Source organism: Hemitrygon akajei, chromosome 21 (assembly GCF_048418815.1).
Source record: "Hemitrygon akajei chromosome 21, sHemAka1.3, whole genome shotgun sequence".
Classification (NCBI taxonomy): Eukaryota; Metazoa; Chordata; class Chondrichthyes; order Myliobatiformes; family Dasyatidae; genus Hemitrygon; species Hemitrygon akajei.
Genome location: NC_133144.1, coordinates 20,306,354 through 20,329,316, shown reverse-complemented (window position 1 = coordinate 20,329,316; position 22,963 = coordinate 20,306,354). Strand labels below are relative to the sequence as shown.

Here is a 22,963-nt window from a genome sequence, read left to right as displayed (position 1 = left end):
TTTGTTATAAAAGGACACCTCTGAGACTGGGTCCTCTGGTCTTAGACTCCTACCATAGGAAACATCCTCTCCACATCCATTATCAAGGCTTTTCACAATTCAATAGGTTTCAATGAGGTCACCCCTCATTCTTCTGAATTCTAGAGAATACTGGCCCAGAGCCATCAAACACTTCAAATGACAAGCCATTCAATCCTGGAATCACTCATGAACCTTCTTTGAATCCTCTCCAGTTTCATAACATCCTTTCTAAAATGAGGGGCCCAAAACTGCTCAATACTTCAAGTGAGACCTCACCAGTACTTTATAAAATTTCCACTTTAAATTGTAGAAGAGAATGACGAGCACAGAAAGATGATTTATTAACCCGTTTAAGAATTTTATTCCATCTATCATCAGAAATCTGACAATTTAGGTCATCCTCCCAAGCTTTTTTTATTTTATCTAAAAAGTCTTGTCTAGAATCAATCAACAAGTTAGATACTGGTAATAGAACCATTAACAAAAGGTTTTAAATTTAAAAGATTGTCCAGTAAATTTATCAGAACCTATAGGAAAAGTAGCTAATTGGAAACGTAGAAAATCTCTAATTTGAAGGCATCTATAAAAAAATGTGATTTTGTGAGTGCAAATTTATTTGACAATTGGTCAAATGAAGCAAGAGATCCTGAGGTAAATAGGTCCCCAAAACACTTAATACCTAATTCATCCCAATCTTTAAAGACTTTATCAGTCATGGAAGGGATAAAAAATAATTAAGGAGAATAGGAGATGATAATGAAAAATTCACTAAACCAAAAAATTTTCTAAATTGAGACCAGATCCTTAAAGTTTGCTTAATTATGTTATGTTGTTTTATTTGCTGAAAAAGAGTATGATCCAAGAAGAGAGACAGAGGAATTTTTTTCCCCCCACACTTAACTTCTGAGACCCATGATGGGCAATCTTTACAATAAAAATAATAGGACCAGAAAGTAATATTGGCAGCCCAATAGTAAAACCTAAAATTGGGTAGGGCTAGTCCACCCATCTCTTTATTTCTTTGTAAGTAAACTTTACTTAAACGAGCTTGTTTATTATTCCAAATATAAGAGGTTAAAATTGAATCTAAAGAATCAAAGTACATCTTAGGAATAAAAATTGGTAAGGCCTGAAAACGATATAAAAATTTAGGAAGAATCTTCATTTTAAAATTGAATTAATTTGGCCAATTAGGGATAAAGAAAGAGGGGACCATTTAGAAAGTGTCTTTTTCACATAATTCAATAAGGGGTTTAAGTTTTCTTTGAATAAATTCTTGAAGTTTCTAAACAGAAGCTCTCCAGTTTTTACCTGAATGTTTCTCCACTTTGTAATAAATGCAACTCTGCTGATGCCTCTTTAATTCATATGTTTTGGTTTTGCCCTACAATTGAAAAGTTTTGGCGGGAAGTATTTCATACCTTCTCTCAACTTTTTAGGGTCCAATTTGACCCAAATCCCCATACTGCCTTGTTTGATATTATTGCAAACGAAGATATAACTTTAAATACTCCTAACCTACAGGTTTTAGTTTTTTTTTTACCTCTTTTAGCAAGAAGAGCAATCTTGCTTAAATGGAAGGAGTCTACCCCTCCTACACATCTTCAATGGCTACGTGATATTATGTCGTATTTAAATTTAGAAAAGATCTGCTGTTCAGTCTTAAATTCAAAACAATCTTTTTATGATATTTGGGGACCTTTCCTAAATTACTTCTCCAATTTATAAAGTTTAACAGTGCACAGACTTATGCATATTTTTATCTTCTCTTCTTAAGTGAATGTTTTTTTTCTAATTATCCATTGTCATCCATCAGCTTTTTTCTTTGGTAGTTGGTAGGGGGGTTGACTTTTTTTTTTAATATATAATTTTTTAAAATAATGTATGACCTATCTTTAAATTTTTGATTACAGATTGGTATACCTTTGTGTTATGCTATAACATTTTGATCAATTTTATTACAATATATGAATGTACACAAGTTATGTTAAGATGTATATGTGTTGCACTGTAAATCTTTTTTTCTGAATAAAAATATTGTAAAAAGAAAAAGAAATTTCAGCATTACATCTTTGCTTTTATATTCTAGTCCTCTTGAAATGAATGCCAACACTACATTTGCCTTACTCACCACAGATTCAACTTATAAAGTAAGCTTTAGGGAATTCTGCATAAGGACTCCCAAGTCCCTTTGCATCTCAGTTTATATTTTCTAAATGAAGAGAATAGTCAACCCTTTCATTTCTTCTACCAAAGTGCACGACCATACATTTCCTGATACTATCCCATGTCACTTCTTGCCCATTCTCCTAATCTGTCCTTCTGTAGCCCCTCACTTCCTCAAAACTACCTGCCCCTCCACCTATCTTCATATCATCAGCAAACCCTGTAGAGCCATCAATTCTGTCATCCAAATTACTGACTTAAAAAAATCTGTCCCAACAGACCTCTGTGGAACACCACTTTTCACCAGCAGCCAACCAGAAAAGGCTCCCTTTACTTCTAACCAATCAGCCTCTGCTTTATCCATGCTAGAATCTTTCCTATTATACTACAGACTTGTAGTTTGTTAAGCAGCCTTGTGTGGCACCTTGTCAAAGGCCTTCTGAAAATCCAAGTACACAACATCAACTGATTCGCCATTGTCTATCCTGTTTGTTATTTCTTCAAAGAATTCCAACAGATTTGTCAAGCAAGATTTTCCCCTTGAGGAAGCCATGCTGACTACGGCCCATTTTATCATGTGCCTCCAAGTACCCTGAGACCTCATCCTTAATCAACTCCAACATCTTCCCAACCACTGAGATCAGACAAACTGGTCGTTTGTTTCCTTTCTTTTGCCTCTCCTTGGAAGAGTGAAGTGACATTTACAAATTCCCAGTCTTCTACAACATTTCAGAATCCCACAATTCTTGAAAGATCATTACTAATGCTTCCACAATCTCTTCAATCCAATTGGTCCATACTGACAATGTTGTCCTAGTTAGACAATCGCCTGCATTTGGCCCATCTCTCCAAACTCCAGTGCTCCATACATTACCCAAGTATGCATTAAATTATGCTATTGTATCTGCCTCAACTACTTCCTCAGGCAGTTCATTCCACATAGTCATCATCAAGGTAAAACACTGCCCTTCAGCTCTTTAATCTTCCCCCTCAAATCTATGCCCTCTAGTCCTAGACTCTGCAGAAAAAATTGTTACCATCCATCTTATCTGTGCTTCAATTTTTAAACACCATGGTTGCACCCCATTATGTTGCAGGAAATTAACACCTAGCCTGCCCAACCTCTCCCTAAAACTCAGGCTCCAGCCCTGTCAATATACTTGAATCTGTTCTGCATTTCAGTTTAATGCATCATTCCTGTGACATGGTGACCAAAAATTGTACAGTATTCTAGCTAGTGCCTTACCAATGACTTGTACAACTGCACCAGTATCTTAACTCCAAAACTCAATGCTCTGATAAAGGCAACTGTGCTAAAATGGAGCCTTTCTTCCTGATGCCACTTTTGAAAAACTGCACTTGTACCACTTGGTTCAATTAGACACCCTGCAGTGCCATTCCATTCCTAGCACAAGTCCTATGTTGGTTTGACTTCACAAGATTTATTACCTCACATTTATTAATTTTTTTTTGCTCACTTCCTTAACAGATCAAGGTCTCCTTTAATCTACAATAACCTTCACTATCATCCATACTTTATTTTGTCACCTGCAAATTTCCTGAAATCTGCATTCACATCCAGGTCATTTATATGAGTAAGAATTCCAACACCAACCTCTGCAGCACACCACTAGTCACCAGCCTCCTTGCTAAGAAACGACCATCAATCTCCACACACTGCTTCTGACTTCAAAGCCAGCTACTAGATGTCATGGAACCCAAGAAGAGCTAATCAACCAGCCAGTCTGTCATATGAGATCTTGAAGTTTAAATAAACATCCACTGCCCTACTCTTACCTGTTATTACTTCAAGGAACTCTAGAAGATAGAAACATCTTCCTGTGCAGAGAGCTATGCAGCCTCCTATTCAGATGGAATATCTAAATGCTGGTAGATCTCATCCCTCCAAATTCCTACAAATGTCAGACTGACCAACCTGTAGTTCCCTGGTTTGTCCTTGCTACCGTTAAACAGAAGGACTTTAGCCACCTGTCCTTTGGGAACTTCAAAGGTTAACAATGAATCAAATTTCTGCAAGGACATCAGCAATTTCTTCTCTAGTCTCCCACAGAAACTAAGGATGCAGTCAGACTCTGGGGATTTGTCCTCAGAATTTTCCAATACTGCTCTCACTAATCAGATCTCTTCACCACAAAACATTTCACATCACTTAGGAAAAGCCTGAGCTGCCTTCAAACAATATTGCAAACCCCAGGCCACCTCATCAGTAGTTTGTGTGCACTAATATTCTTGATTTTCCACTCCACCCAGGTTGCATTCCAACAAACATGCTATACAATACAGTTCACTTGCTGATAACATCCATCACCTATACTGACTTCCCTCAGACTTCTCTTTGTAAATTAGTCCAAGGGCCAAGGATTTCATTACAAATTTGGGGGCAATCATTCATTTCAGAATCACCAAAAATTCTGTTCAGTTCTCAAGAATTGAACCCTTACATAACTTTGGAAACCCATGCAATAATCTTGTTTCAGTCAGTTTCTACAGGGTATCAAAGCATATTCTGAACTTAAGTGCAACATGTAGTGACTGACTGTCAAACAAACAAACATTTATGATAAATGCTTTCAGTATACATGCAAGATGCATGTGGAATGTACTGCCGGAGGAAGTGGCCAAGGCAAGTTCAATAATAACTGAAAGCAGTTGGACAAGTTGTGAATAGGAAAGGTTTAGAAGGTTTGAGCCAAACTCAGGCAAATGGGGGCCATCTTGGATGGGCATCTTGCTCAATGTGAACTAGTTGGGCCAAAAAACCTGTTTCTACACTGTAGAAACATGAACTGAATTTATACATAAAGTCATACACTGACCAACTCCTGAAGCAATGATAGCTGTTGTAACTAAAAACCAAGAACACTGTAGATTTAACAGCTCATTTTTGCTACTTGGCCAAGTGTGCTGTTTCAAGTTCCCTCTTCTCACTGCCACCCATCAAGATGGTAGTACAGGAGTCTAAAGACAATGTTTCTGGAACAGCTTCTTCCCCTCTGCAGATTTCTGAAATAGACAATGAATCTATGAAAAATGCCCCCCCCCATTTTTCTCCTCCTTTTGCACTATTTACTTATATAATATGCTGCTGCCACAAAGCATTTTTTCCATGGATTTCCAAGTTATGCAAAGGTTCAATTCTGAGAACTAACCCTGAATTTTTGGCAAGTCTGAAATGAACGATTACCCAAAATCCATCAATGATATTAAATCAGATTTTGACTAATATTACCTATTTAGAATATTTAGAAGTATGAAAGAATCATCAAATGATAGAATTTCTGGATGCCTTCATACTTAACTGAATCCAGAAGAATGATACAGTGCCTATAAAAAGTATTCATCCCTCAGGAAATTTTCATGTTTTATCACTGAACATTGAATCAGTGGATTTAATTTGGCTTCTTTGACACTGATCAACAGAAAAAGACTCATGTCAAACTGAAAACATTTCTACACCGATCTAAGTTTATTACAATAATTAAAACAAAATAATTAATTGCATGATTACTCAGCTCCTTCAAGTCACTATTTAGTAGATGCACCTTTGGCAGCAATTACAGTCCTGAATGTGGAGGGGGGTAGGTATTTACCAGCTTTGTACATTGTACACTGCAAATTTTCCCCATTATTCTTTGCAAACCTGCTCAAGCTCCATCAGATTGCATAGGGATCATAAGTGAATGGCCCTTTTTAATACCAGCCACAAATTCTCAATTGGATTGAGGTATGCACTCTGACTTGGCCACACCAGAACATCAGCTTTGTTTTTAAGCCATTCTTGTGCAGCTTTGGCTATATGCTCAGGGTCATTGTCTTGCTGGAAAACAAATCTCCCTCGTCGCAGTTCTCTTGCAGACTGCACCAGGTTTTCCTCCAGGATTTCCTGTACATTGCTGCATTCTTTTGCCCTCTACTTTCACAAGCCTTCCAGGGCCTGCTGTACTGATGCACCCCCACAGCATGATGCAGCCAACACCATGCTTCACAGTAGGGATGGTGAGCTTTTGATGTGCGGTGTTTGGCTTCTACCAAACATAGCATTTAATCTGATGGTCAAAAAGTTCAATTTTGGTTTCAGACCATAGAACCTTCTTCCAGCTGACTTCAGAGTCTCCTACATGCCTTCTGGCAAGCTCTAGCTGAGATTTCATGTGAATTCTCTCTCTCTACCCCCTCCCGCCAATAGAGGCTTTCTCTCCCACAAGCTGTGACTGGTGAAGCACCTGGGCAACAGTTATATGTGCAGTCTCTCATCTCAGCCAATGAAGCTTGCAACTCCCACAGTTGTTATAGGTCTCTTGATGGCCTCCCTCATGGTCTCTCAGCTTTTCAGGACTGCCTGCTCTAGGCAGATTTACAGCTGTGGCATATTCTTGATAACTGACTTAACTGTACTTCAAGGGATATTCAGTGACTTGGAAATTTTCTTGTATCCATCTCCTGACATACTTTTCAATAACCTTTGCACAAAGTTGTTTGGAGTGTTCTTTAGTCTTCATGTTTTTGGCAGGATACTGACTCACCAGCAGTTGGACCTTCCAGATACAGGTGTCTTTTTACTACTATCAATTCAAACACAGGTGCACAGGTGATCTCCATTTAACTAATGTGACTTCCAAAACCAACTGGCTGTACCAGTAATGATTTGATGTGTCAGAGGATGATTACTTTTGTAACCAATTATTTTGTGTTTTATACTGTATTTGTAATTAACTTGGATCACTTTGTAGAGATGTTTCACTGACATGGAAGTCTTTCTGTTCAGTGTCAAAAAAGCCAAATTAAATCCACCAATTCAATGTTGTAAAATAAAACATGAAAACTTACTGTTTTAAAACCTGTGATAAAACAGGGGAGAGAAGAGGGTGAATACTTTTTAAATAGGCACTGCATACCAAGGCCAAAATCCGTATAATCAAAATACACCACCTCAAATGGCTCATTATCCATTTGACTCCTTTGGTGAAGCCATACATTTAAGCCAAGGGTATAAATAAAAAGCACAAGCAACACACAAAATGCTAGATAAACTCAGATCAGATAGCATCTATGGAAGGAATAAGTCAATTTTGAGCCAAGACCCTTCATCAGGATTGGAAAAGGGGCAGAAGCCATAAACATTGCCCTGGAATTCATTCATAACCTTAAGTTCACTCATCAACATTCACTCCAGAACCCCTTTTTATTCCTTCATCCACAACCCCACTTTCATACCAAATTGATTTGCCATGTTTTCACCCAATCTACATCTTGTTGCAGAACCACTGTGCATCAAATGCTCTTCCACCCACTTTCAAATTACCGGTAAATGGAAAATTTGTTCTCTCCTCGACAACTGAAGGCAAAGAAACAATCCCTGTGATACTTCACTTGATACACCCTTTCTGTCCAAAAGAAATTCATTTATTCCATGTTTTTTGTGACAGTTTTCAATCCATGCTAACACTTCAGCTCAATTTCTGCACCAACTTGTCAAATACCTTTGGAAATCTAAATACAGGTTCCCTCCTTACCAGGTCTCACATTCAAGAGCAAAATGTTGTCAAACAACCTTTCATAAAATCATGAACCATTTTTGATTATATATAGCTTTCCTCAGCTATTAGTTACTGCTGATTACCGGCTTCAGTACTTTGCCAATGAATGTTAAACTGGCCTGAAGTTCCCTACATCCTGTCTTCTTCCCTTTTGAAAGGAGTTATTTTCAAATTTCCAATCTTCTGGAATTTAGCAAGTTCTGAAAAAATTAAACCAATGGGTCCTCTATCTCTGCAGTCACTTGGGCCTTTGGCCCAATGAATTTCTAACACTATTCACAGCAACAGGGATTTTTAGCAAGTCTCTCAATTTCAAATTAGCTCCTGTTAATGTAGGGATATTTGCAGTGTCCTTCAATTTAACTTTTCTTTCCCATTAATTCACTAGTCTCTAAGATTCCACATTTGGGCTGCTACCTTTCAAGTTTTCTCCATATATTACTACTTTGATATCACATGAAACATTCTTCATAATCAATTTTCTGTCATTTTTCTTTGCTACAGGGTCTCAACATTTCTAGTCCTCTGGCTTACCTGTCTTTGCACTTGGTATGCCCTACTTTGTCAGCACATAGGATAATGTTAAATTGCAAAGGGTCTCCAATGTGAAACATTGACTTTCTTTCCTTAGATGTAGCCTGACCTGCTGAGTATTTTCAGCATTTTTGTATGGATCATCCTCAACCTCATTTATTAACTACAGATTATGCTTCATTCTCAAGGAACCCTTCTTTCCAACTGGGATAAACTCTTGAATATAGACCAGCTGTTTAGATATCTGCTAGTCTTTTTAAAAACCCAATTGCCCTTAGACAATTCTACCTTCATAATTGTTCTAACTGCTCTATTTAAGTTGAAGACAGTGGTTTCAAACCTGTGACATTCACCCCGAAGCTGCATCTGGAATTCTAGTGTGTAGTGGCCACTAGCAATCTCTCAATCCTTAAATTTCAAGAGGGCAGTTCGGTTTTTAAAAATGCTATTTTAATTTATTGGCACTTTTCTGCTCACTTAGCCCTGAATCTTCCCTAATATTTAATCTTGTTTTTTCCTCAACCCATTCTCCTACCTTTGCCATGCAACCCTCAACTCCTTTACCAATTAATTGTTCCTTAGATGCACCCAATGACTTAGCCTGCACAATCCAGTGGTAATAAATTCCACACATTTCTCACTCCCTGGCTGAAGATTACCTCATCTTGGTTTTAAAAACGTGTCCCATAATCCTGCCCTCAGATTCTAGAATAATCATTGGAAACTATACTAGCAATTATTCAGTAGGCCTTACACACTCCAGAAGTTCTTATTGCAATACCTTTTGCTTGCTTGGTTCATCTATTCAGTATTAAAATCTTGTGCTATTATAGTTCTCTTCAAAAGATGCTACATTTTTCCACAATCTAATTGGGGGGGGGCAAATTTTGGTGGAATATGGGCTACTCCTAACACTCATCTTTCTACTATTCGTGACTTGAGCCCCAACTCATTCTACAATAACAACCACTGCCTCTATACCAAAATACATTGCACAAATACACTGATTAAACCACCATCCAAGCTTCTTTCCCTTTGACATGTTCTTTGAAATATTGTACAATTTGGAAAATTTCAAAGATTAAGCTTGGCATTTTACTAAATCTGTGCTACATGCTCTATTCTTCCAAATTTTCTGCCTTGCCTGTCACATTCTGCTTGTCAATGCAAGTCACATCTTATTTATTAAGTACCCTGGAGACATGGCCTCAACCTCCACCTCTTAAAGACCTTTAAAGCTTAAATAGGATACTATACTTGTATAGTGGATAGTCAGTAAATAATATCAAGTTGTTTCTTCAATGAGAATACAATGCAAAGGTCAGCTTTAGTCCTATGAGATAGGAAATATGCCTTTTATTTAAGTAGTACCAAGGCAGACATCCCTAGAAGCCATTTTTAAAAAACTTGAAAATTAGATGCCTCCAGGTAACAAAAGTATTTTAACAGAAGAAAATCTGCAGATGCTGAAAATCCAAGCAACACACACAAAATGCTGAGGAACTCAGCAAGCCTGGCCGCTGAGCTCCTCCAGCATTGTGTTGCCAGTATTTAATAATCGTAGTTTTGAAAAGGGAATAGGGAAATATATTCAATGCAATTAGTATTACATGGGAGAAAAAAATTGAGGTGCAGCAAGAGATCTGATAGAAAAGACAAATGGAAGACAAAAAACTCACCTCAAGTAACCCATGATTTTTGGCACAAAAGCTAATTTTTTTTGCACAATTCATTTTCAACCAAGTGCAAGATAGTTAGATGCAACTGAAATTGGTAACAGGTCTCATCTCAGGCATGCCAGCATGCTACAATGATGTAACAAGTTTGATCATAGTTTAAGACTGAAAGGAATACTGCTGAGGTTAACATTTCAGCTATACTCAAGTGTAAAGTGCTATAGGGATTGATGTCAGTTAAATAAGTAATAGAGCAATGTAGCTAAGGATCATGTACATGTTGAAATCCTGATGAAGTGTTTCAGCCCAAAATATCAACTATTTGTTCCTCTATAGATGCTACCTGACCTGAGTACCCGCAGCATTTTCTTACTCCTGATTTCCAGCATCCACAGAATCTCTTGTTTATGAGGATTACCTCAATACAAGCAAGGAGCTCTTAGATAAAGCTGTATGGAGGAATGGAAAAAGTACAGCATTTTGCTGATCAAGCATCTCACTGCTGCTCCTATGGGAACTTGGGCATGCTGTTTAAAAAGGCTGTTGGCTAACACAAGATCCAGCATCAGCAAACAGCACCAAGATTGCCAGGTACCTCAATAGAAATGCCCAGTCCTTAAATCTTTCTGCTGATAAGTATCAAGCCATTGAAAATCTGATTTACAAAACACCGGACATGCAAAACGAATGTCTGTTTTGCTTAAAACAGACAAGGATCAGTCACACAGAATGAGGCAGGTTCATTTTATTCCACATGCACCTGCCTAACCATCTCATCTTCTGCCCTTTTGCTGCAAGCATTCAAATCTACACTTCCATATTCCTACAATATTAATAGACAAGTGTCCCAATTAGACATCGAGGGAAACTCATGACCAGCTCAGAATATTGCCATTTTATAACCATGATTTGCAGGTACATCCTTGACAATAAATGTACATAGTTGAGAAAATCTTAACAGTAAGATTGGAGAAAAGGGCTAGAGACCAATGTATATTATAATACTACATCCCATTGGTACTAGCCTCACTGCAACTTTAGTAAACCTTGGATATAGCCAGAGAAGGCCTCCTGGTAGTCCAGAGATATTTTGCTCCTTGTGCCTCAAGCTTTAAATAGCATCTTTGTATTTTTGATATACTACCATTGCTGTAGTTAATAGCGTACAAACCACTGGGAAACAGGGACAATTCCACATGCCTGAAGTACCTAGGCAGCAACAAATAGCTTTGAAGCATACCCAAAATAAAAAGTGCTTTTGGTAAAAGTATTCAAATCCATAACTTGCACTTGAAGATTCCAATTGCAAATCTTTATTCAAGGCAAATAGTGGATTTTAGTTAATTGGGCAAGCTGCTTATTTGGGATGACTCTTCAAAGAAAAGCTAATCCATAGCTGGGATTCCTTCCATTTGGGACACTATGCCACTTAATTGAGACAGGAGATTGCAAAACAGTTTAGAAGTAGCATCAGTCACATGCACTTGTATGGCTATCAGACACTGCTTAGAGAAAGTTTTTTTTTAAATAGCAGTTGTACGAGTTCAAAAAGCAGTGATTTTTAATCACTGATAATTGGCAAGAAATAAGCAGGAGGACAATACAGAAGTGTTTTGCTCACAATGCTAGAAATGGCTGAGAGTGAAAATGAAATTTCACTGCAAGTTAGGAACAAAGAATGTTACAATGAGAATGATGATTGCATCCTCCAAATCTTCAAAGGCAGTGAAGGCAGTCTACTATCTACACTAGGTGTCCAGGCTGATTTGTTCAATTACATTCAAAAGAACACCCGTTAGCATACACCGAGTGAATTCCTCCATCAATAACTAATAGGAATTACTAAAATTGCAACAGTACTATAAAACATTAAAGTTTAATTTATCTTGTACATTTAAATCATTTATTTAGCTAAACAGTAGTTTGTCTTTTTATACATTAACTATTTCCATGAAACTTTGGCTAAATGGGGTAGCCATTTAATAAGCCAAAATGTACTAGCCCTAATGTGTCCCAATTAACTGGAATCCACTAAGGATTATTCATTGTGAAAGTTTATATGGCAAGCTTAAAAGATAGTCTTTGTAAGTTAGAGGATTGGGAAGCTTTTAAAAATTAACAGAAGGAAACTAAAAAAGTTGAAACAAGGTAAACTAGCCAGTAGTATAAAGAGGATAAAAAATATTTCAGATATATAGAGACCAAGAGGAGAGAGTGGATACTGTCCCACTAGAAAATGATGCTGGTGTGGTAGCAAGAGGGGAATAAAGAAATAGACAAGCTTAAGTATTTGTGTCAGTCATTACTAGAAGACACTAGCAATATGCCAGAAACTTTAGTGTTGGGGCAGAATGAATGCAGTTGCTATTACTAAGGAGAGGGTGCTTGGGAAGCTGGAAGGTCTGAAAATAGTTAAGTCACTTGGACCAGATGGACTACATCCCAGGGTTCTGAAAAGGTAGCTGAAGAATTGTAGAAGTATTAATAATAACTTTTCAAAAATCACCTGATACTGGAATAGTTCCAAGGGACTAGAAACTTGCAAATGTCACTCAACTCTAAGGGAGAGAGGCAGAAGAAAGGAAATTATAGGCCAGTTAGCTTGACCTCAGTTGTTGGGGAGATTTTAATATTATTAAGCATGGGGTTTTGGGGTCCCTGGAGGCACAGGATAAAATAGGCTGAAGTCATCGTTTCCTTAAGGGGATATCTTACCTGAGAAACCTGTTGCAATTCCAAAGAATTAACAAGCAGGATAGAATCAGATGTTGTTTACTTGGATTTTCAGAAGGCTTTTGACAAGGTGCCACACGAGGCTGCTTATCAAGTTGAGCCCATGGTTTTATGGAAAGATACTAGCATGGATAGAATCAGAGTCAGAAAAGTACAGCACAGAAACTGGTCTTTCAGCCTGTCTAGTTCATGCCAAACCATTCAAATTAACTACTCCCATCTGCACTGGGCAGGATAGAAGATTTGCTGACTGGCAAGAGACGAAGAGCAGGAATAAAGAGTATTTATCTGGTTGACTGCCAGTGACTGGTGTTCAGCAGGGGTCAGTGTTGGATTCACTTTTCACATTTTCATGCACTTTGGTAGAACAAGGCATAGAATTTTTTTAATTAAAATATGGGAAGAAAATTCCAAAAGCAGCATTGCAAAGGGACTTGGGTTTCTCACTCATCATTCCCTAAATCAAGGGTTCCTAACCTTTATGCCAAGAACCAATACCATTAAGCAAAGGATCACTGACCCCAGGTTGACAACTTGTCCTAAAGGTCAACCTGCAGAAGGAGTCGACGGCAGGGCAGGCAAATGTAGTTATGCATTTGTTTCACAAGGACTAGAATATAAAAGCAAGGATGCAATACTGAGGCTTTAAAGGTGGCTAGACCAAAAGGAGCATTGTTTTGGGGCCCTTCTAAGGATATACTAGGATTGGAGTGTCCAGGAGGTTCACTCCCAGGATCATTCTCATGAAAGTGTTAACATACGAGCATTTAATGGCTCTGGGTCTGTACTTGGACTTCAGAACAATTTGGGGGGGGGGGGGGGGAGAGAGGAGAAGAGAGGAGATGAAATCTCATTGAAGCCCATCAAATAGAAAGATCTAGATACGGAGTGGATATGGAGATACGGATACGAAGTGGATACGGAGAGGAAGTTTCCTATAGTAGGGCACTCTAGGACCAGACAGCCCAGCCTCAGATTAGAGGGATGCCCATTAAGAATAGATGAGGAAGAATTTCTTTAGCCAGAGGGTAGTGAATCTGTGGAATCTGTTGCCACACAGCTGTGGAGACCACATTATTGCATGTATTTAAAGCAAAGGTCGACAGGTTCTTGATTAAGTCAGGGCATCAAAGGTTATGGGCAGAAGGCAAAAGAATGGGGTTCAGAGGGATTATAAATCAGCCATGGAGTGGTGGAGCAGATTCAATGGCCCAATTCTGCCCCTATATCTTATAGTCACTTTTTGTCTACCACAGATTTTAGAATGCTGTGAATCAATGCTGAAAATTCAGGGCCAACTGGAAAACTTCACATTTGGTGGTCTAATTTGACATGTCAAATTAGAAAATGAAGATAACCCACAGACCAGTGGCAGAGGGAGAAAGTGGCTTTTTCATAAGCTGAGTTCAAATTCAAAGACTGGGACCTCACATTTGATACTTTATATTAAATCTAAGATAGCTCAAACACTGCAGACAAGCCAACTATACAATAGTTGAAAGGACACAAGGTGGATGTGAAGAGGATGTTTCCTCTAGTGAGGGTATCCAGAACTAGAGACAGCTTCAAAATTGAGGGGCAACCTTTTAGAACAGGAGAAATTTTTTTAGCCAAAGATTGGTGAATCTGTGGAATGCTCTGCCACAGACTACAGTTGAGGTCAAGTCCATGGGTATATCCAAATCTGAATTTGATAGATTTCTAACTGGCTAGAGCATCAAGGGATATGGTGAGAGAGCAGGTGTAAGGGGTTGAATGGGATCTGGGATCAGCCATGACCGAAATGGTGGAGCGGACTTGATGGGCTGAATGGCCTAATTCTGCTCCAATGTCTTTTGGTCTAATCGCAAATAAGTGTTGCTATAGGGTATAATCAACTCCAAACCAATAGTACAGGTGTTTGAGGATGGAAAGGTAATAGCAGGAAAGAGCAAGGAGAGATAGTACCATATGAAACTGAGAGACTAGCACATCAAGGTTGCTGTCAGTATGCTGATATGCCATTAATTCTGCACAATGATCAACTCCACCAAACCTTGTATCAGAATATTGCAGGATCAGATTCTGGAAAACTTCCTAGTTATTAGGCATCAACTTTAAACCAAGCCTTCTGAAGTCAAGCTTTTCTTGAAAATGTTAACCAAGTTGATATTTTATGAATGTTAATATAAATTGTTTAAGAAATGCTTGCATTAAAGCACATTTCAGGACTTGCTGTTAATATGACTCATTGTTAAATGGGCAAGGAGATATAATTTTGCATCCAAAGCTTTTTTTTTGATAAAGCACCTTACTGACAAGCTAAATCCTACAAAACTAACATTACAGGCAAATTTATAGCAAAGACTTTATTGCCTCAATTTACATACTTAAACTCTGAACAAACAATCATTAAGTGAGATTAAGAAACTAAAGTAGCAAGACATTTAAGCACTACTATTAACAGCAGTGTAATTAATCTGCACTCACCTGATGAACTGGTAGGTACCGCAGGATCAGAGTCCTGGGTGCTCCAGGGTCGGTCCCACCCAGTTAAATTCAGGGATTGGAGGCCCAAACACAGGTCCATTGTGCCTGGGAGGCCTCGTGATGAATCCTGTACTGATGTAGGAAACAACATCCTGCTGCTAGCTCCTGGATCAGTTTTATTCAAATCTACAGTGGGAGAAATTAATATTTAAGAATACAGTTGACTGCATCCCATCTGTCCAACACCTAATCGGTAGCTGCACCCTCTAAAACTGCCAAGCACCTTGGGCTGGATCAGTTGTTTAGCATATGATTAAAATGCTGATGCACTCACTACAATCCTGTGAATTACATCACTTAGTCCAAGAACTTAATATTTTGAAGTTTATTCTGAACTGCAAGAATCTTTGCATCAAGAACAACTCGAAGCTTGGCAAAATCAAACTGATGTAACAGCTGCACCACCACATTCTCCTCCCCTTCAACACTTTAATCTGGATAACTTCCAACTGCTTGCTCCAGCCCTGAATCAGCAAATGCAGAATAAACTGAACTATTCTGGCTGTGTGGTGTCTGTTTACTTCTGACATGCCGGACTTGCTCTACATCCAATTATCTTCTGTACAAGGTTGTGATGCCACCTTAAGGAAATTAATTCTTCTTTCACTTCCAGTATTAAAGCTAAGAGAATTTGAAAGACACCTAATCAACTACATTCTATACAGCAACAGTCATGCATTTATCTGGAAGCTTCTGAGTGGAGCTTACTAGCTTCTATTTTTACTAGTGCAAGTTTAATTTGTTTTCCTTTACTGGTTTCTGATTACTGTGAAAATGGTTTTGCTTTTGGACTGTTTACTCAGGATTAATTCTGAACTTGTGGGAAGATATTTACAATGGGAAAGTAAATTTAATACTAGTTAAAATGTACTGTACTATGGATAAATTGCAGAAGGGTACCATTTGCCTAAGCTCTCTTCACATGCACATTACTGGCAATGCCCCATATCCTATAAGGAGAAGCACTGTTGACGTTTTGGGATGAGAGACATCGACAGTGCTTCTCCTTATAGATGCTGCCTGGCCTGCTGTGTTCCACCAGCATTTTGTGTGTTGTTTGAATTTCCAGCATCTGCAGACTTCCTCGTGTTTGCCCCATATCCTATCCCAGGAATCAATACATGACTGTAAATAAGTTACCCCTTCAAGACCAAAACATGCTCAAAACCCTGCTACCAAAGCAAAAATTGTATTTTTACCCCAATCCCTTTGCAAACCCACATTTTACTCTATTGCGTAATGCCTCAAGACAAATATCAATTGCACCTCCAATAGTAGCTACTTAAAAAGTAAACAATCTCGAGGAATCTTTAGAGCACTTTAAATTGCAAGAATAATGTGCATTTTAACCAGAGGAAAAACAGATCAAAGGGAGCCTATGATACAAGTTTAAGACAGTTGCTTATCATGTTCTGGAACCAAGGTGCAAATTATACCATACATTATTGCACAGTTAAAGCAAGATGAATGCATAGACAGCCATGATGAAACTTTACATTTCAGAATACATAATGGAGCCAATAAAAGTATTTAAACTTAGATACAACTAGGAAGGCACAAAATTAGAACAGGTGAACTGGTAAAAAGGGATATTTCAGTAAATGTCACATTCCAGAAAAAGATTCCAAGGGGAGGTTTCTGCAATACAAAATTTGATACCATGTGCAAATGAAATCTCAACTGTGCAAAATGTGGCAGCTAAGATTGGGCAGAATTTTAAACAATGAATGAGGGAAAAGATCACAAGAAACTGCTTTTACAGATTTAAGTAAACACTAATCCTTTATAACCAATTTTATGGCATGTTTAATAATAGTTTAACAGCAAACAGGACTGATGCAGGATTTCCAATGAAGCATCAATTTCTTTGTTCCCAAAGATGCTGCTTGATCCGCAGATTCCAGCATTTGCTCTTCTGTTTTTCATTAATAAACTGTAAATCAAGTTTTGGATATATACATTTAAGAATCAGACCTTTGATAAGCTGACATTTCCAAGTTAGTTGTGGAAAATCCTCAAAAGGAGGAAAGGTTACCATGCATACAATTTGATTTAAAACCTTTTCATGCTATTCAAAGCCTAAATTGAAAGACATGTCAGCACATGGGTTTGTGTGTGATTTAAGTACTAAGTAAACTAAATTTGTCTTCCTGCTGACAAATGCTATTTTCTATCTTAAATGTACCCCACGCCAGAATGAAATTTCTGGAATCAAAATTTAATGTTTATCTAAAACCATCAAGAGTTAATTTAATGTTTTATAAACTGTCCGTGTTAACTGAACATCTCTTCAACAAGTCACACCCAGAAGCCAAGCGAGTATTATTAATTCAAATTGGGAGGAGAAACTGGGTACCCACATTAGGTGTTTGGATGTGCCAAATCTTGTGTAGGATGGATTCTTTTTGACCAGAAACATTCAAAGTTTAAAGTACTGTACATATTCAAAGTATACAAAGGGTCTTGGCCCAAAATGTCAACAACGCTTCTCCCTATAGATGCTGCCTGGCCTGCTGTGTTCCACCAGCATTTTGTGTTGTTTGAATTTCCAGCATCTGCAGATTTCCTCATGTTCAATCTTGCAATTCATCCACTTACAGGCAGCCACAAATCAAGAAACCCAAAAGACCAACACCCAATGCACAGAGGAAAAACTAAAGCACTTCTCAAAGTTGTTCTGCTACACAACTGAAAAGCTAGTTAAAAGCAACCTCTTGTAAAATTGCTTACTTCATGTTGCCCAAATAATGACAGGACTTCAATTTTTTTTTTGTAAAAACTTGAAGTCCAGTCACTGTTGACCATTAATGTATTAGACTTGATAAAACTATATCTCAATGCCAACATGATAAATTAGTACTGGTTGTGAACTCAGCAAGATCACATCTGTATCCTTACCAGTAGGGAGCACTGAGCTGTAACAAAACACCTGATGGTTTAGAACTTTCAAAAGCTAGTAACTAGCATGGGCAGCACTGTGGCATAGCGGGTAGCACAATGCTCAACAGTGACAGCAATTATAATTAGGATTTGATTCCCAACACTGTCTGTAATGAGTTTGTATGTTCTTGCCATGCCCTTTGGGTTTCTCCAGGTGCTCTCATTTCCTCATAAACCCTAACCATACGTCTTTGGGATGTGGGAGTTGTGACCATGCTATGTTGGCACCAGAATTGTGATGGGCTACCCTCAGCATAATCCTCAGATTGCAAATGTCATTGATGCAGACCGTACATTTCCCTATGTTTTGATGTACATGTGACAAAGCTAATCTAAGCAGTATTTCATAGTTGACCAAATATTTCTTCAAAGAAATTTCAATTTTACATCTTGCTAAAAATTGGGATTAGATTTTCTAGATTTGCAGAACCCAAGCTACCTCACTTGAACAGCAATAACCACACCCAGTCTGTTGAACACATTAAATGAAACCTGCTTGAAATCTGAAATAAATGCTGAAATCAGTTTAGGTAGTACAGATCAGTCCTCTGCCAGAACATTATGTGGAAAACACCAGATGACTTTGTTTACAGCTAATCACAGGGTAACACTGACTGCACTCCAAGGTGATTTTTTTCCTATTTATCCACACTCCCTGCAGCTTTATAACAACCATCTTCCGTCCTTCCTAGTCCTGAAGGATTTCAACCTAAAGTCACCTTCCACAGGTACCATCAGATCTTATTTTTATTTTTAATTTTTCAACTACCTGTAATATGCATTGGCAGTTTACTACACACTGGCAATGTAATACTACACTGGAAGTTTTCAATGCCACATTGGTTACAGAAACCAGGATCAAAGACTTGCTGTTTGCCCCTTGCAGCACCTCACATGAACTGAAAGGCATCAAATGTGCACTTTAATCCATGGCTCATAAAGAACCTAACAAATCAGCGAGTTCTGGTTTTATTTCCACTGCCTTGTCCAAAATGTGCCGTGTCCAAAACATTCCTGACTCGACCCTTGTGTGTTTTTTTAAAAATGAGGCCGAGTGGCTAACTCGACGCTCAACCCGGCATGGATGGAAAGCATGCTCAAGAAGGATGGCAGGCTGAACTAGTACTTAATTGGCCAATCCTAGTTGCCCTCAAGTTGGTGGTGAGTGCCTTCTTGAACCAATGCAGTCCGTGGTGTGCATATTTCTACAATGCTGTCAGAAAGTTCCAAACTTTAACCCTGTGATAGTGAAGGACCAGCATAATTTCCAAGTCAAGATAGTGTCACTTGGAGAGCCAGATCTAGGTAGTTATCCCATGCTGTTGCTGTCATTGTCCTTCTACAGTAGCTCAAAAAAAGCTACAGTTTGAAAGGTGCCAAGCAATTCTTGGCAAGTTGCTGTAGAACATACTAAAGGTCAAATACCCCTCATCTGAAATTCCAAAATCCTAAAACCTGCAAACTCCCAAGTTCTTTTTTGTGCACTGACACACCACAGATAGAAAATTCTACAAGGTGGTGGGAAGGTTCCAGGTGATGCACAGGTCTCTTATATACCACAGACAGTTCTGAGAAGTGACCTCGTGTATGAGCAAAAGTTAATGAAAAATAGAAGAACTGCATCAAGCAGAGATGAATATCTGTATTGAAAGAGTAGATTAATCAATGGAATGAGCACGTCATTTAAAAGTATGCTGATCATGAAACAAGATCACTAACTGAAAATGAAAGGTAATTGAATATTTTGCAGCCTGGTTACAGTAATTTAAGAAAAGGCACAACATGAAAGCAATTTAAGATTTGTGGTTTTTAGTGCTAAGTGTCTGCTGATCATGAAGAAACAAATTCATGGACAAGCTTACTAAGATCGTCACTGATGAAAATCTAACATGCTGAATGGCAGCATTAGTACATATGTGATGAAAAGCAAAAGATACCTAGTGCCATGCAGAAGTTTGGGCACCCCGGTCAAAATTTCTCTTACTGTGAATAGTTGAGTAGAAGATGAACTGATCTCCAAAAGTCATAAAGTTAAAGATGGAACATTCTTTTCAACATCTTAAGCAAGATTGGTGTATTATTTTTGTTTTGTACAATTTTAGAGTGAAAAAAGGAGCACCATGCAAGAGCTTGGGCAATCCAAGATTTGAGCCCTCATAACTTTTACCAAGGTCTCAGAACTTTGCTTGTTAGGGCTATGGCTTGTTTGCAATCATCGTTAGGAAAGGCCAGGTGATGCAAATTCCAAAGCTTTATAAATATCCTGACTCCTCAAATCTTGTCCCAACAATCAGCAGCCATGGGCTCCTCTACGCAGCTACCAAGCACTCTGAAAATTAAAATAAATGATGCCCACAAAGGAGAAGGCTATAAGATAGCAAAGCTTTTCTGGTGAATTTAAAATGGAACTTTTTGGGTGCAATGAACAAAGGCATGTTTGGAGAAAAAAGGGTGCAGAATTTTATGAAAAGAACACCTCTATAACTGTTAAGCATGGGGGTGGATTGATGATCATGCTTTGGGCTTGTGTTGCAGCCAGTGGCATAGGGAAAATTTCACAGGTAGAGGGGAGAATTAATTCAATTAAATACCGGCAAAAGTCTGGAAGCAAACATCACACCATCTGTAAGAAAAGCTGAAGAGGATGGCTTCTACAACAGGATAGTGATCCTAAACACCTCAAAATCCACAATGAACCACCTCAAGAGGAGCAAGCTGAAGGTTTTGCCATGGCCCTCACAGTCCCCCGACCTAAACATCATTGAAAATCTGTGGATAGACCTCAAAAAAGCAGTGCACACAAGACAACCCAAGAATCTCACAACTAGAAGCCTTTTGCAAGAATGGACAAAAATCCCCCAAGAACTGAAAGACACATTACCTGGCTACAGAAAGCGTTTACAAGCTGTGATACTTGCCAAAGGGGGTGTTACTAAGTACTGACCATGCAGGGTGCCCAAACTTTTGCATGCCACTCCAAGACCACTTGCCAGTAGCACAGACAGACATACTTTATTGATCCTGAGGGAAATTGGGTTTCGTTACAGTCGCAACAACCAAGAATAGTGTAGAAATGTAGCAATATAAAACTATAAATAATTAAAATAATAGGTAAATTATTCCATGTGGAAATAAGTCCTTGACCAGCCTATTGGCTCAGGGTGTCTGACACTCCGAGGGAGGAGTTGTAAAGTTTGATGGCCACAGGTAGGAATGACTTCCTATGACGCTCAGTGTTGCATCTCGGTGGAATGAGTCTCTGGCTGAATGTACTCCTGTGCCTAACCAGTACATTATGGAGTGGATGGGAGACATTGCAGCTTGGACAGCATCCTCTTTTCAGACACCACCATCAGAGAGTACAGTTCCACCCCCACAACATCACTGGCCTTACAAATGAGTTTGTTGATTCTGTTGGTGTCTGCTACCCTCAGCCTGCTGCCCCAGCACACAAAGCAAACATGATAGCACTGGCCACCACAGACTCGTAGAACATCCTCAGCATTGTCCAGCAGATGTTAAAGGACCTCAGTCTCCTCAGGAAGTAGAGACAGCTCTGACCCTTCTTGTAGACAGCCTCAGTGTTCTTTGATCAGTCCAGTTTATTGTCAATTCATATCCCCAGGTTTTTGTAATCCTCCACCATGTCCACACTGACCCCTTGGATGGAAACAGGGGACACCGGTGCCTTAGCCCTCCTCAGATCCACCACCAGCTCCTTAGTCTTTTTCACATTAAGCTGCAGATGATTCTGCTCACACCATGTGACAAAGTTTCCCACCGTAGCCCTGTACTCAGCCTCATCTCCCTTGTTGATGCATCCAACTATGGCAGAGTCATCAGAAAACTTCTGAAGATGGCAAGACTCTGCAGTAGTTGAAGTCCAAGGTGTAGATAGTGAAGAGAAAGGGAGACAGGGCAGTCCCCTGTGGAGCCCCAGTGCTGCTGACCACTGTCTGACAGTGTTGCAAGCACATGTACTGTGGTCTGCCAGTCAGGTAATCAATACTCCATGACACCAGGGAATCATCCACCTGCATCACTGTCAGCTTCTCACTCAGCAGAGCGGATGGCGTTGAACGCACTGGAGAAGTCAAAAAGCATGACCCTCACAGTGCTCGCCAGCTTGTCCAGGTGGGCGTAGACATGGTTCAGCAGGTAGACGACGGCATCCTCAACTCCTAGTCGGGGCTGGTAGGCAAACTGAAAGGGGTCTAAACAGTGGGAAATGGCAATTCCAAGCTATCTCATTATACATTCCAAATTCTAAAATGCTTCAGCTCCAAACATTTCAAATGAGCATTCAACCTGTACCCACTGTGAAACAGTTCAGAGAGGTGCCTATTAAGCAGGCTGCTTATAGCTTGTATGTTATTGAAGGTGCATGTGTAGGCAAGTGGCAAGTATTCCCTCACCCTCCTAATTTGAGCCTTGAAGGTGGATAGACTTGAGTTCAAAGACAAATTATTTGCTGCAGAATTTCTAGCCTTTAACCTGATCTTGTAGCCACATTGTGTATATTTACATTAAGATATCAGGTCAGTAATAGCTCCAAACATATTGATGGTTGGCGAATTCAGTGAATGTAATACGATTGGACATTAGCCTGACGATTGGACTTTTCCTAATGGAAAAATGTTACTTGCCACCTTTCAGCCTAGCTCAGGATTTTATCCACGTCTTGCTACAATTTGCTGTGGATTGCTTATGAGAGTTATGAAAAGTGCTGAAGTTTATACAATAATCCCAATTTCTGACCTTATTATTGAAGGTTATTTAAGCAAATGGCTGGATCTAGGACATGAC

The 22,963-nt window shown here is 38.9% G+C and overlaps 1 protein-coding gene across 6 annotated transcripts in view; it reads right to left on the bottom strand.

Moving 5' to 3' along the window:
- The window catches only part of LOC140714138 (cytoplasmic polyadenylation element-binding protein 1-like), a 95,182-nt gene that overhangs the window by 30,681 nt on the left and 41,538 nt on the right, over window positions 1-22,963 (bottom strand). For all 6 annotated transcript variants that reach the window (XM_073024961.1, XM_073024960.1, XM_073024955.1 and 3 more), the window contains exon 3: window positions 15,158-15,343. In XM_073024961.1, the coding sequence (XP_072881062.1) occupies window positions 15,158-15,343 (186 nt within the window). The remainder of the gene's footprint in view (window positions 1-15,157; window positions 15,344-22,963) is intronic.